The sequence below is a fragment of the Dromiciops gliroides genome, chromosome 1, assembly GCF_019393635.1.
Source record: "Dromiciops gliroides isolate mDroGli1 chromosome 1, mDroGli1.pri, whole genome shotgun sequence".
NCBI lineage: Eukaryota > Metazoa > Chordata > Mammalia > Microbiotheria > Microbiotheriidae > Dromiciops > Dromiciops gliroides.
In genome coordinates this window covers 452,173,686-452,188,385 of record NC_057861.1, presented here as the reverse complement: position 1 = coordinate 452,188,385, position 14,700 = coordinate 452,173,686, and the positions used below count along the sequence as shown (strand labels likewise).

At 35.7% G+C, this 14,700-nt stretch overlaps 1 protein-coding gene across 1 annotated transcript in view; it reads left to right on the top strand.

Annotated features, from left to right (window-relative positions):
- The window catches only part of CETN3 (centrin 3), a 44,967-nt gene extending 38,477 nt beyond the window's left edge, over positions 1–6,490 (top strand). Inside the window, exon 5 of the mRNA XM_043971768.1 lies at positions 5,042–6,490. Coding sequence (XP_043827703.1) covers positions 5,042–5,085 — 44 coding nt within the window. The 3' untranslated portion in view covers positions 5,086–6,490. The remainder of the gene's footprint in view (positions 1–5,041) is intronic.
- Positions 6,491–14,700: the final 8,210 nt, after the last annotated feature.

The following is a 14,700-nucleotide window of genomic DNA, read 5'->3' as shown; positions in this document are numbered from 1 at the left end:
CCCCTTTTGTTTGTTTGTTTTCCCCCAATTATATGTAAAACAATTTTTAACATTTGTTTTTAAAATTTTGAGTTCCAAATTCTCTCCCTCCCTCCCAACCTCACTCATCTAAAAGGCAAGCAATTTAATATAGGTTATACATATGTAGTCAGGCAAAACATATTTCCATCTTAGTCATGTTGTAAAAGAAAACACAGACCAAAAAAAAAAAAACAACTCAAGAAAAATAAGGAAAGTTAAAAAAAAATGCTCTGCTCTGTATTCAGACTGTATCAGGTTTTTTTGTTTTTGTTTTTGTTTTTTTCTTTCCCCTCTGGGAATAGATAGCATTTTTCATCCTAAGTCCTTCAGAATTGTCTTGGATCACTGTATTGCTGAGAATAGCTAAGTCATTCACAGTTACAATATTACAATCCTACAATATTGCTGTTATTGTGTACAATGTTTTCTTGGTTATACTCATTTCAGTTTGCTTCAGTTCATGTAAGTCTTTCTAGGTTTTTCTGAGGTCATCCTGCTCATTTCTTATAGCACAATGATATTCCATCAAAAACATGTATTACAACTTGTTCAGCCATTCCCCAATTGTTGGGCCCCATCCCTTCAATTTATAATTCTTTGCCACCAGAAAGGAGCTGCTATAAATATTTTTGTACATGTGGGTCTTTTCCCCTTTTTTATGATCTCTTTGGGATACAGACCTAGATCAAAAGGTATACACAGTTTTATAGCCCTTTGGGCATAGTTCCAAATTGCCCTCCAGCATGGTTGAATCAGTTCACAACTGCATTAGTGTCTCAGTTTTCCTACATCCCTTCCAGCATTTGTCATTTTCTTTTCTTTACTATTAAGCCCATCTAATAGGTGTGAGGTAGTACCTCAGAATTGTTTTAATTTTCATTTCTCCAGTCACTAGTGATTTAGAGCATTTTTTCATATAGCAATAGATAGCTTTGATTACTTCATCTGAAAACTAGCTGATCATATCTTTTGGCCATTTATCAATTGGGGAATAGATCTTATTTTTAAAATTTGACTCAGTTCTTTGTATATTTGAGAAATGAGGCCTTTGTCAGAGAAATGCTTCAAAAATTATCTCACAGTTATGATTACCAAATGTATTTTCCTTCATCATTCCTCCCCATTTATTCTATTCTCTTTCCTTTCACCCTGTCCCTTCTCAAAATTATTTTGCTTCTGACTACTGCCTCGCCCAATCTGCACACCCTTCTGTCAGCTCTCTGCTCCCTCTTTTTTTAATCCCCTTCCCCTCCTACTTTCCTGGAGGATAAGATAGATTTCTATACCCAACTGAGTATGTATGTTATTCTCTCTTTGAGCCAGTTCTGATGAGAATAAGGTTCAAGTGTTACCCAACACCTCCCCCATTTACCCCTCCTCTGTAAAAGCTCTTTCTTGCCTCTTTTATGTGAAATAATTTACCCCATTCTACCTCTCCTATTCCCTTTATATCAGTGCATTCCTCTTTCCCACCCCTTAATTTTACTTTTATAGATATCATCCCATCATATTCAATTCACACCTTTGCCCTATGTCTCTCTCTCTCTCTCTCTCTCTCTATACACATACTCCTTCTAACTGCTCTAACAATGAGAGTGTTCTTGTGAGTTACAGGTATCACCTTCCCAAGTAGGAATGTAAACAGTAAGATGTGACTTTTTAATTTTTTTTAATAAAACAATGTTTATTGAAGGCATCAAAGGCCTTCAATATAATATATAATATAATCTGTCAGGATACAATTTTATTTATTTATTTGTTTATTTTTGGTGAGGCAAATGGGGTTAAGTGACTTGCCCAGGGTCACACAGCTAGTAAATGTTAAGTGTCTGAGGCTGGATTTGAACTCAGGTCCTCCTGAATCCAGGGCCGGTGCTCTATCTACTGTGCCACCTAGCTGCCCCAGGATACAATTTAAAACCAGAAACAATATACTAATATGCTGATCACAGGTGGGCATTACATGCAACATATGTGTGATAGTACAAACTTTTTTTTAAATTATAAAAGCATTTTATTATTTTCCATTTGCATGTAGAGATAGTTTCCAACATTTGTTTTTATAAGATTTCTAGTTTCAGATTTTTCTCCCTCCCTCCTCTTCCTTCCCCCCTCCCCAAGACAGCAAGTAATCTCATATAGGTTATGTATGTATAATAACATTAAACATATTTCTGCATCAGTCACATTATAAGAGAAGAACCAGAGCAAAAAGGAAAAACCTCAAAAAAGAAAAACAATGGCACCCAAAACAAAAGAAATAGTATGGTTCAATCTGCATCCATATTCCACAGTTCTTTGTTTTTTTCTGGATTTGGAGAGCCTTTTCCATCATGAATCCTTTGGAACTATCTTGTACCGTTGTATTGCTAAGAAGAATCAAGTCTATCACAATTGATCAACACGTAATGTTGATGATACCGTTACAATGTTCTCCTGGTTCTGCTCATCTCACTCATCATCAGTTCATGCGAGTCCTTCCATGTTTCTCTGAAATTTGCCTGCTCATCTTTTCTTACAGCACAATAGAATTCCATTACATTCATATGCCACAACTTATTCAGCCATTCCCCAATTGATGGGCAGCCCCTCAGTTTCCAATTCCTTGGCACTACAAAAAGAGCAGCTATATTTTTGTATATGTGGGTCCTTTTCCCTTTTTTATGATCTCTTTGGGAAAAAGACCCAATAGTGGTATTGCTGGGTCAAAGGGTTATGCATAAGATGTGACTTCTTAACCAAACAGGGATAGATGATCATAAAATATATAACAGATAATTTTGGTCATATGAATTGAAAATTTTTTTCATGAACACAGTTAATTAGATATAGAAAATGAACAAAATTAATAAGGATAAGAAGGAAAACTGGATTTGTAGGAAAACCTTGATATTAGATATTTCTGATAAGAGTCTGAAAACCCAGATATATAGGCAACCAACAGAAATATCTAAGAATAAAAACAATTTCCTAATAGGTTAGTGGTTAAAAGATATAAATGAACAGTTATCAAAAGAAGAATTGCAAAGCAGTAACCATATGAATGGATTTTTCAGTTTTCTCTTTCAGTATTTCCTCAATTAAGAGAAATGAAAGGAAGAGAAATGAAAATCAAAACATATCTGAAGTTTTACCTCACAACTCAACAAATTGGAAAAGATAAAAGATTGGGGGATAGAGTTGGAGGGAATGTGAAAAGATGTTCACATTAATACACTGTTCACTGAGTTCTGAATTGGATTAATTGTTTTAGAAGGCAATTATATTTTTGTCCTTTGATCCCAGAGATCCTCTTGATAGAGATTCAATTTAAAGAGATTCAGTGATAAAAAGAAAGGTACCATATGTACCAATATATTGATAGCAGTATTGTATTACTTTTTATAGTAGCAAAGAACTGGAAGTAGTATATGCCTATCAGTTGGGCAGTAACTAAACAAGTTGTGGTACATGAGTATAATGGAATATTACTGTGCTATAAAAAGTGATGAATAGGGGGCAGCGAGGTGGCGCAGTGGATAGAGCACCAGCCCTGGATTCAGGAGGACCTGAGTTCAAATTTGAACTCAGACACTTGACACTAGCTGTGTGACCCTGGGCAAGTCACTTAACCCCAATTGCCTCACCCCCCCCCCCAAAGTGATTCATATCATGAATACAGAAAATAATTAAAAGACTTATGTACTGATACAAGAGTGAAGTAAGTAGAACCAGGAAAATATACACTGATTAGCTACCAACAAAACTATTAGAACAATGCTGTGAAATTGTAATAACTCTAAATAAGAGATATAAGAAAGTAACTCCTCCTCTCCCACCCCTGTGTCCACGTCCTTTGTTGTAAAGGTTGGGGGCTGTGGGTATGGAATACTGCATATGATGAATGATCGGATTTTTGCTATGTCTTGGTTGGTTTTGGACTCCCTCCCACCCTTTATTATAGAAGATGCCTGAGGGATACTTTAGGAAATGTAGGTGATTTAAAACAAAATATTTGGCTTTATTTTCAAGTTATAGATGGGTAAATTTCATTTTAACAAGTTTATTAAATGCCTACTGTTTGCAAAAGTACCGTATGCCTGGAATTAGGAATACAAAGGTGAAAAATTATGCCATCTTTGACTTCAAGGAGTTTTACAGTATATTAGTTTTATAATCTAATTCTTCTCAGTATAAAGAAAAAATTCCTAACAATGATAGCTGCCAAAAATAGCATGAACTGCATCATGAGCTAGAGAGTTCTCTGTCACCATTTGGAGGTATTTAAGAATTTAGATGGATAGAAAGGGAAGGGAACACGCATATAAGTCCCTGCTATGTTCCAGGCTCTATATTAAGCACATTCCAATAGTCCCTTACTTGATCCTTATAACTGCGAGAAGTAGGTATTATTGTTATCCCCATTTTACAGATTAGGAAACTGAGGCTGAAAGAGGTTAAGTGATGTGCCTAGGGTCACACAAGCCAGATTTGAACTCAGGTCTTCCTGATTCCAGGCCAACACTCTGTCCATTGTACTACTGAGCTACCTAAAGGGAATTTGTTTTTTAGATAGATGACTACTAAGATTGGGTCCAGCTCCTATCAGTGATTCTCTGAGATAATATATGTGCAAGTGCTTTGTAAATTGCAAAGCATTGTATAAAGGTGAACTATTGAGCATTTGTTAACTTCATTTATTTTCATAATCTATAATTCAGTCTTTTAAAAATTTGTCCCTAGTTAAATTTGAATAAACATACTACTTGTTATTATACAGGGCATATCAAGTGAGGATTTATTGTGTATCCAGTTTGTTCAAAATTTTTGTTTGAATTTTACACTCAGGATTTTATTTATTTATCTTTTTGGTAATAGGCATGTTTGACTTGCTAACAGAATATGAAAATAAAAGACTTTATCTCTTTATTTTTAATTTGTATATTACATAGCTTTTTAATTTACTTGTATAATATTATTCTTAGCCTATTAAAAAGTCATGAGTTAATCATTTTTCTGACTGTTATATTGTCTTTCACAGTAAATCAGGAGGAGTTCATCGCTATTATGACTGGAGACATTTAGAGAATTGCAAGAAAAACATAAACTTAAAAACAGGATCAGTGACTGTATGTGTTGGAGTTTTCACCTTGTAATCTGTTTCATATCTGGAGCCATGCAAAAAAACCAACGCCAAGTTACTTTTTCTAAAAGGACCAAATAAAAACTTTATTGTAATGAAATTTCATTATTTTATATATCCTTAAGTTTATTAGATGACAAAAATGTTAAGTTATTAAAATGTTTGAGTACTAGCCCATTTGTATTATAATTTTATATGCAGTTTTAAAACTAAATCATGTTAGGAAATTCTTTTGAAGTTGTTTATTTTAGTTGTGACCTTAGTTTTAATGTAAAAAATTTCCAGACTTTCATTTTAATAAAGGTTTATTTTATTAGTATTTATTACTTGTTTTGATTTCTGTTTAAGACCAAAGAATATTTTTTAAGAATTATGTTTGAATTTACGCTTTATTCCTGTATCCTTCATCCAAATGTTTAAATTTTAAATCTTTTGTTGGTGATTGGCTATTAGCTTTTAGTATCTTGTGGGTACATTATTAAATGTTTGTTGCTAACAAATTATCTTTGAACTAAAATATCTTATGTCCATATGTGTCTACAATTTAAAATGTGGTAGAGTTTTATTTTTATATTCATTTGATGTAATTTTTGTCACAGTTGTATGGCCTCTGGCAAAGATAACTTCCCCTCTGTATGCTTGATCTGGTCCAGCTTGGTTTCCCATCCTTGTTCTCTCTAGTGCCATTACTACTTCTGTAATCACATGAAGGACTGATGTTAGTGTCTAAGCACAGTATCTTCGCTGTTGTTACTGCTGAAAAGTTTATTTAAAAAAACCCCTTTTTACAGAACTTCTCCATATTTTATCTGTTTGTTGTCTTTACAGTTTCATCCTTAAATGCCCTTGTTTTGATTTTGTTTAGTTGGTTCCTAAACCAAACTTTCTGTTTTTTCCCTTCTTTGCTTTCTCTGTTTCATGAAGTGATACTACATAAAAATTTTTCACTATCTTTCTCCATTAGATTTTACAAACAATCTTTTATTCTAAGCTCTTGTTGTTCTTGGATATCATATTTCTCTACTTGGAAAGTAAAGCGTTTGCTGACTAAGGCAGACCTTAATTTTTTTGCTTACCTTGCTGTGGCTGCTGATTTACATTGGTTAAATTCTCTATGAAATTATTTTAATCAGTGTTAATGTCCTTGTCCTCATTCAGTTTCCATTTTACTGCCAATAACTTGACTAAATTGATTAGCTTGAAATTATTTACATGCTGTATTTTTTTCATTTTTATTCTAGCTTTTGTGATAATTTTGAAGTGTACTTTAACAAGTCAGTGGTTACTTTTATATCTGTAATGATTTGTTTCTCTGTTAAAATATAATTAGTTTAATTCTTTGTGATCTTTGGTGTTCTTCATGTCCAGTGCCTTTTGATTCTTCAAGAAAAGATGGTATTTATAACAAGTGGTTATATAGTGTATGTCTTTAGGCTATCTTATTCCTGAGCCACATATCCAATACATTTCGTCCTCATCTGTTTCCTAACATTGCATATAAGGCACATAGTATCAAAGTACAAATATCTATATCTGTCGATATATAGAATATATGTATATATGTATGTATATATTTTGAATGTCTTACTAAATTCTAAAGAGAATTTCTCTATAAATTCATAAGCTGCAATAATGTTAAAATGTTAAAATGCATCATCTCATTTCCAGTATGGTTCCTTAAGGGGCAAGGGCTGTTTGATTTTTGTCTTTTTGTTCCTATCACCCAACACAGTGCCCAGCACATAGTAGGAATTTTATGTTTTTAATGCATTTATAGTCTGCCCCTCTCATACCTCTTTCCTCTTTTTCCTCAATTGAACAACAAAACATAAATATACAAAGTCCAACAAGACAAATTAGCACATTGGTCATGTTCCAAAATTTATGTTTCTCTCTGTATTTTTAGGTTTATCATCTTTGTCAGAAGGTGAGTGTCATGTTTCATCTTTAATCTTCTGGTCTCATGGTTTATTTATTGCATTATCAGAGCTCTAAAGTCTTTTAAAGCTGTTTTTCTTTATAATGTAATATGAATTATTTTATTTCTATTCCTTTTCTCTGCATCAGTTCATAGAAGTCTTCCCTGTTTTTTCTGAAACTGGCCATTTCATCATTTCTTATGGCAAAGTCATTTCATTTGAAGTACTGTACATTACAAAATCAGAGATTCACACGAAAGATAAAAATTATCTTTAAATCAGAAAATGTCAGAATTAGAAGGGACCTTACATCTTGTCCAATTTCTTCCTCCTTTTTCCCCATCTTAAAGATGAGGGATTTTAGGTCCAAGTAGTGAAGAGCTACAGTTATCTTTTTGCAAATACTGTGAGCACTGCAATATGAGATGACTGAACACCTTGTGAAGTGGTATTTCTTGTAGCCTTTGGACTCACTGATTCCTTTGTTTGCCATTCCCAGGAAAATTTGTCAGCTACAGTTTCCTTCTATCATTTGGAATGAGAATATAAAGATTGATATGATTCAGTTCTTCTAGTACTATGTGTCCATGTCCACTTAGTTCATTGGGTGAGAATCTCATATTTAGAGTAGCAGTAGCTAAGAGAAGAGAAGGCCCCAGACAGAGCTTTGGCCACTTTGGAGAGAGCAGTTAGAATGATCAGGTTAGAAGCCAGACTGCAGAGAGTTAAGAGAGGGAGAGGAATGGTAGTGGAGGCACCTATTGTAGATATACATACACATACATAATACACATATACATACACACATGTAACATACTACACATACACATATAATATATATGTGCATATATGATATTACACTTCTGCCCATATATGTGTGTGTGTTAGTAGATATATATATTTTTAAATTGGAGCATGAGAAGGCACTAGCAACCAGAGGGATCAGGAAAGATCTGCATAGAAACTTTGTGAAACACACAGGGTATAAAACTATCTATATATGCATTCTCTCTCCCTATACACTTGTCTCTACATACATACACACAAATACACTTAAATATGAATAGCATCTAATACAGAAGACTTTCTAACAAAATACATTTCATTTAGAGAATATAGAATTCAAAAGTTATTCAGTACAAATCTTTTCAAGGAACCCATTTGCCTATTTGAGTAATCTGTACCAAACATTCTTTTAGGCAGAAGATGCTCATAGGTTTTCTACTACACTTTAGAGCAACCAAATTTGTCAGAAAAAGCATAGAAAGATTTTCCTTAAGGATGTCCTGAAAGAGAGAGTAAGCACAGAAATTCTTACATATACATAATGTTCATCTCAGGCAAGGAGGATCTCCCCTGAATGGAGGTTTACAGTAGCCTTTCCCAAAGGGAATGAATAAGGAAAACAACTAAATATGAAGGTACTATACACACATACATAGAACAAATTAGCATAATGAATCACAGTTTTTGTTGCTGGGCTGTTTTTTCCCCAAGTAACTCTCAGAAGGGAGAAAAGATCAGGAAAGTGATGACAACTGAGAGTTTAATAAGCCAAAGAGAAAGGTTTTTTTTACCCAAATGTTTTATTAGTTAATTGAAAGACAACATGGGGGCATGGGAAAAGGGATGGCTGTAATTTGGAAGTTACTTTCACTTGTTTGTAAAAACTAACAGAAGTTAGTAAAATTTTCTGGGATATTTACTCTCCTGGTGCTTAAAACTAGTAGTTCTTAACAATCAGCAAAAATGTGGGGTAAGGACCAAGTGAAATTGGAATTAAAAAAGGGGAAGGAGAGAAAGGTTGAATTCCTGGCTGACCTTGTAAAATAGAGATGAGGGTCTGCTCCCTTGGCTTTATAGGTAGTTTAGCTATACCTATAACTTTTGGAATGGAAGGCTTGGGCAAGAGGACCACTCAGAAAGGCCAGGAATGTAAGGTGTAATCAGCTAGCAAATAAAAATTTAAGGTGTCATTCATTCTGTCCATGGTCTAGGTACATGACATTTCTTACCTCTCCTGAGCTAAGTATTTTGTTTTGTTTGTTTTGTTTTGTTTTGGTGAGGCAATTGGGGTTAAATGACTTGCCCAGGGTCATACAGCTAGTAAGTGTTAAGTGTCTGAGGCCGGATTTGAACTCAGGTACTCCTGACTCCAGAGCCGGTGCTCTATCCACTGCGCCACTTAGCTGTCCGCTGAGCTAAGTATTTAAACTTGAAAACTTGCTATATTAGTGAATATACAGATTAGCATTCACTCAGCTTTTGTTTACTTGTGTATCTTTTTGAGAAGGATCAGCAATCAAGCACAGGGGACTAAAAAGGTTCTCATTACAACTTTGTCCAGCTCTGATTTTCCTTGCCACCTTATCAGGCATGACCACATGGTCTGCTACTTTAATGTTCGACCTGTTAATAGACTGGAATCCTCTGCCTCTAGACATGTAAAGCATCTTCTTTAGGTAACCCACAACATATTATTTCCTTGTTCCCACATCAGGACTGTGGAACTTTGATATAGTATCCATTATGAGTTTATGCCCCTCAAGATTGTAAATAGGCAATCATGTCATGAGACATGTGAAAACCAGGTTTATTACAAGAGAAATGAACATGCAAGGGAACCCAGTGGGCTCGAAGTTTTTACAGAGTTTACACTTTTATAATAGAACGAAGGGAGGAGGGGATACCAGGAAGGGATGTAACATGGGAGGAGGCACTGTCAAAGGCATGAGACATCAAAACCGCTCTCCATGGGGAGGAGCAGGCTGATGGCAAAAGCCTAGTTCTTTTCCCTTGGGAACTGCTAAACTAAGAAGATAGGAGGGTCCCCTTATCTGCAAAGGACCCCAGCTGCACAAGCATTATCCTAACCTGGCACATACTGCTGGCGCCTTTCTTGCCTCCCAAGGACACAGAGGGAGTCCAGCTTGGGGTGCAACAACAAATTATGTCAGTTTAGGGGGAGCTTAATCCTTGGACACACTCAGGGCCTCCTGCATGCTCTCAGTCCAGTGTTTCTGAAAAATACGGCAACTCAAAAAAGGAAGTTCTGGGGATCCCCTCAATACCTTAATAGGCCTTAGGGGCATCTAGGTTGCACAGTGCATAGAGCACTGGCCCTGAAGTTGGGAGTGTATATATATATATATATATATATATATATATATATATATATATATATATATATATTAGAGAGAGAGAGAGAGAGAGAGAGAGAGAGAGAGAGAGAGAGAGAGAGAGGGAGGGGAGAGGGAGGGAGAGGGAGTCTGTTGAGGAAAGAGTGAGATTTGTGGGTGACCTTGCACAGCCCTCCCTCACTTAAATCCAATTCAGTGCAAGCCATATCACCTCAGTGCCATGTCATGGTTCCCTTTCAGAAGGAAGGACAAACAACAAAAAAACCCAACTTCAACATCATTAACTGGGCCCTGTTGTTGATTCTCAAGTCTTTTCCCTATATTCCTATTAGTTCCTTAGATCACTCCTGACAGTAATTGTTCAAACCTTTTGGCTTTTCCCTAACTGCACTGTTCCCCACCCCAAAACTCATGGCAATTTAGCCTCTAATTTTACTAAGAAGATTGAGGTCATCAATATTTGTGAATTTCCTTTGCTCCCCTACTTTAGGCCTCATAACTTCCCAGTATCATTACCTCAATCTCTATTTCCCGGTGGTCATAAGCAGTATTTTTCCTTACTATGTTGCAGAAATGGGAGCTTATGGCTTGGAGCAGGCACCCCTTCTGCAGTTTCCCTAGTTTAGCCATTCCATAGGATATTTCACCCTCCTTTCTAGGTGTGTAATTTTTGTTTTTGAAAAAGAATTCCCAGTTTGCTTTATTTTTTTTTTTCAAATGAAAAGGCAGTATGGTATTGTGGATAGAGCTCTTGAAGTCAGGAAGTCCTGATTTGCCTCAGACACTTAATAGCTTTGTTACCCAGGGTAAGTCACAATCTCACTAGGTTCCTCGTCTGTAAAAAGAGGGATTTTGGACTAGATGACTTCTAGGTTCTTTTCCAGCTCTAACTCTATGATTCTGTCATTTTCCTTGTTCCAATATTTGGTCTAGTTTACTAAGCAGGGGCAAATTTCTTGGAAAATTCTTGGAAGGAGGAATCGAGCTGTGTGCTCCTTTTGACAGGCAGATAAGAATCTTCATCTTCTATCCGTATTCCTTCAGGGACAGAAATAGCCTTTGAGAGTAGAATAAGAGGAAAATATGGGGTAGGTAACCAAATTTATGCCCTTAGATGAACTGGAAGTGAAATCAGTATAGCCTGAGTATACCAGAAAGCTGTCAACAGTTAAGACAGCTTGGGCCTTCTGGGGCAATTCAGTCTTGGGGATGGCTTTCTTGGATTTTTGGGAAAAAACTAGCCTAACTTCCATGATAAAGTGGAGGGGGAGCTCTGGCCTATCACATTAGTTATTGTTGATAATTATTGTGCAGCCAATGAACACCCATTATGAGCCATTTAGTTGACCTGTCATTTTTATTTTTCTGAGATCCTGGGAAAAAGGTAGTCTTGTAAAGAAGACTTTTTGTTTTGTTTTGTTTTGTTTTTAGCCTGGTACTTGAAGTGCAATTTGACTGATATCAGATTCAGTTTCTTCTATTCAGTTCAGGTTCCTGACCTTGGTTAAACTTCACTGAGCTGCAACTTTTTCATCTGTAAAATGAGGGGATTGAATGAAATAAAAAATTCCAGCCTTTTGTGTGTCGTGAACCCTTTCTTGGAATATTTTTGAATGCATAAAATATATAAGAATATAAAGGAAACCAATTATATTAGAATACAGTTATCAAAATATTAAAAAACAAATGTGTACATCCAAGGTTTAAGAACCCCTGAACAAGATGATTTTTTTTCAAATCACTTGCAAGTAAATTACAGAAAAAAATAACTAGGGGCACTTTGTTTGATGTTTATTTAGCTCCACATTAGGCTATTTATTTACTTCTTTATATTTTGCCAGCAAGTAAACTGTGAGGAGATTGATGGTGGTGTCTTCCTTATGGCATAAGCTGAGGGAGAGAACTTAGCATGCTTTCCCACCTAATTATATATTTTTAAAATTTAAAAATAGCTAAGCATAAATATTAACTAATATTAATCAGAATTATATTTAAATAAGATATACAGCTGGAAAGTGATCCTTAGGATGAATCACCTTTCTCACTAATTTTCAACTGTTTAAAATGACTAGTTGTATTGCCACAGGGGCAATGGCAATACTCTTTATCCCATAATCCTATTTTCTTCCAGGTTCAGCTCTCTGATGTGTCTCAGCTGATGATTATAGCTGCCATCATTTCTACTAGCTTTCTTGGATTTCCTGAACCTTAGATAGCCTACACAGGAAAGGCATAGGGACTTCCTCCTTCTACTCTCTCTTTCCAATCCAGAACATGATTAAAAAGAGGATTTACTAGACGTACTATAAGGAAGAACATAATATCTGACATTTATATAGAGCTTTATATTCAGAAAAGCACCTTACATACATTATCTCATTTGATCCTTACCACAACTATATGAGGCAGGCACCACAGGTCTGGTGGCAGCAGTAGGGGCAGTGAGTGTTATAAGAACAAATACTATTTCACAGATTACAAAGATTCTTATAGTTAATCTTTTCTCAGTATCAACTACAAGATGTTTATCTTAGTGAACCCTGGACTCTACTTAGTTCACTCCAACTCACTTTCTTTTTCCTGGTTTTAGCCTTGTTACTAACTTGGTTCTTTTCTTGGTTCTTTTACAACCTTCTTGGCTGGCCAAGTCTGCTGTTCTCAGCCCTCTATAATTTGCTTCTCTACCTTTCAATTACGGGGTGTGGCAGGGCTTAGGCAAAAACTTTTCTCCTATAATCACTCAGTTTAGGATACCTCACCCTTAACCCACTTGATATGACTTGGGAAAGACTATCCTGTTTTCCCAAAGTGCCAACAAGCAAGGACTCTTCCCTTTTTAGTCCTCAAAACTTTCATGACTACTTACCCAGAAGCCTTCACTCCCTGACTCCTTTGGGAAAATCTTGCCTTCAGAGATCTCTGAGCTAGTAGCCTCAAACAAATTCTACTAGTTGGATCTGTTTGTTTGGTTCTGCTCTTGAGGGTCCAGTTTTACATCTACAAATACCATAAGGGCTTGGAGACCTACACCTTTCACAACATCCATCTCCAGACTTACTGACTCTGGTTAAGAACTTGTGTTCCCAGCAGGGCCTATTTCTTGCTCTTATTAGCTAAGTTATCCTGGCAAACACATTGAAGGACCAATGAGAACATATACCTTTTTTCTGCCTCCTGGACAGGGATCCAATTATTTTCCCACCTCTAGGTAAGTGGTCCTTCCTCAAAGGGGCAGAACGTACAGAATATGTTATGTTATAGTAATCACAGTGACATAAATTGTATGGATGGATAGTAATTAATACTCTTTCCTTCTTCCTTTCCTCAATGATCAGGTAAAGTCATTTCACTACCCAATGTAATTTAGCCTTTTATTCTTGCTGAAAGAGAACCAACTTTCTTAAACCAACTGCCGGTTTTATTACTAATTTTAAAGCAATGATAAAATTTACTTAGCAGCCATTATATTCCCAAGATTAGATATATACTTGCTTACTATTAGGACCTGGGCTCACCTTTCATATTTACTAGCCTGAAACTTTTAAACACCTTTAGCAGAGCATATTGTTTAAAGAGAGGTGTGTAAAGTGAAATCTAAAATGAAACAATTATTTAAGAAATGAGTTAAGGTCGATCCTGTCACTGAATAGCCCTATGATCTTGAACAATTCACATTTCTCTGTGGGTACATATGCCAAGTGTTTTAATTCCTAAAATGAAGGACTTGGATTTCTAAGGTCCCTCCCAACCCTCTCCGCCAAAAAAACAAAGAAAGAAAAAAGAAAAAAAACCCTTAATCTTATTTATTTAAGCATCCATTTATCTTATCTATTTATACCTACACTAAAACCCTACTCTCATGTCACATACTGATGTTGGGGTGACCTTGGCACCCCAAAGACTCTTCTAGTCTCATAAGCTAGAAGAATTTTGAGTACATATAATCTTAATTCTGTTTCAAATTTAATGAACTTGACTAGTATTCATTTCAGTAAACCTCAATATGAAATATGTAAATTAAGACAGGCCTATAGAATTTGCCACAGACTAAGTTCTCTTAGTTTTCTTTTGATATACCATGGTAGTAATATTAAATAGTTTTATGTTTTTATAAGGAAATAGAATATTAATTGGGTTTCCAACTATCTTAGAAAACCATGGGATATTGGAGTTAGAAGAGACCTTAGAGGAGATCTAATCTGACCTCTTTTTCTTTGACAGATGAAGCTAAGGTAGAGACATGTATGTATGACTTGTATGAGATAACATGGCTAGTGTCAGTTCTATAACCCAGGCCATAGGATTTTTAAGCTACAAGGGACCTTAGAGATCAGCTAGTGCATTTTCTTATTTTACAGTTAAGTATTCTGAGGTCCAGAGAGTAAGGTGACTTGTCCGAAGTCATATAGCTAGTTGGCGACTAGGTGGTGCAGTAGATAGAATGCTGGACCAGGAGTCAGGAAGACCCAAGTTTAAATTCAGACTCAGGTGCTCATTA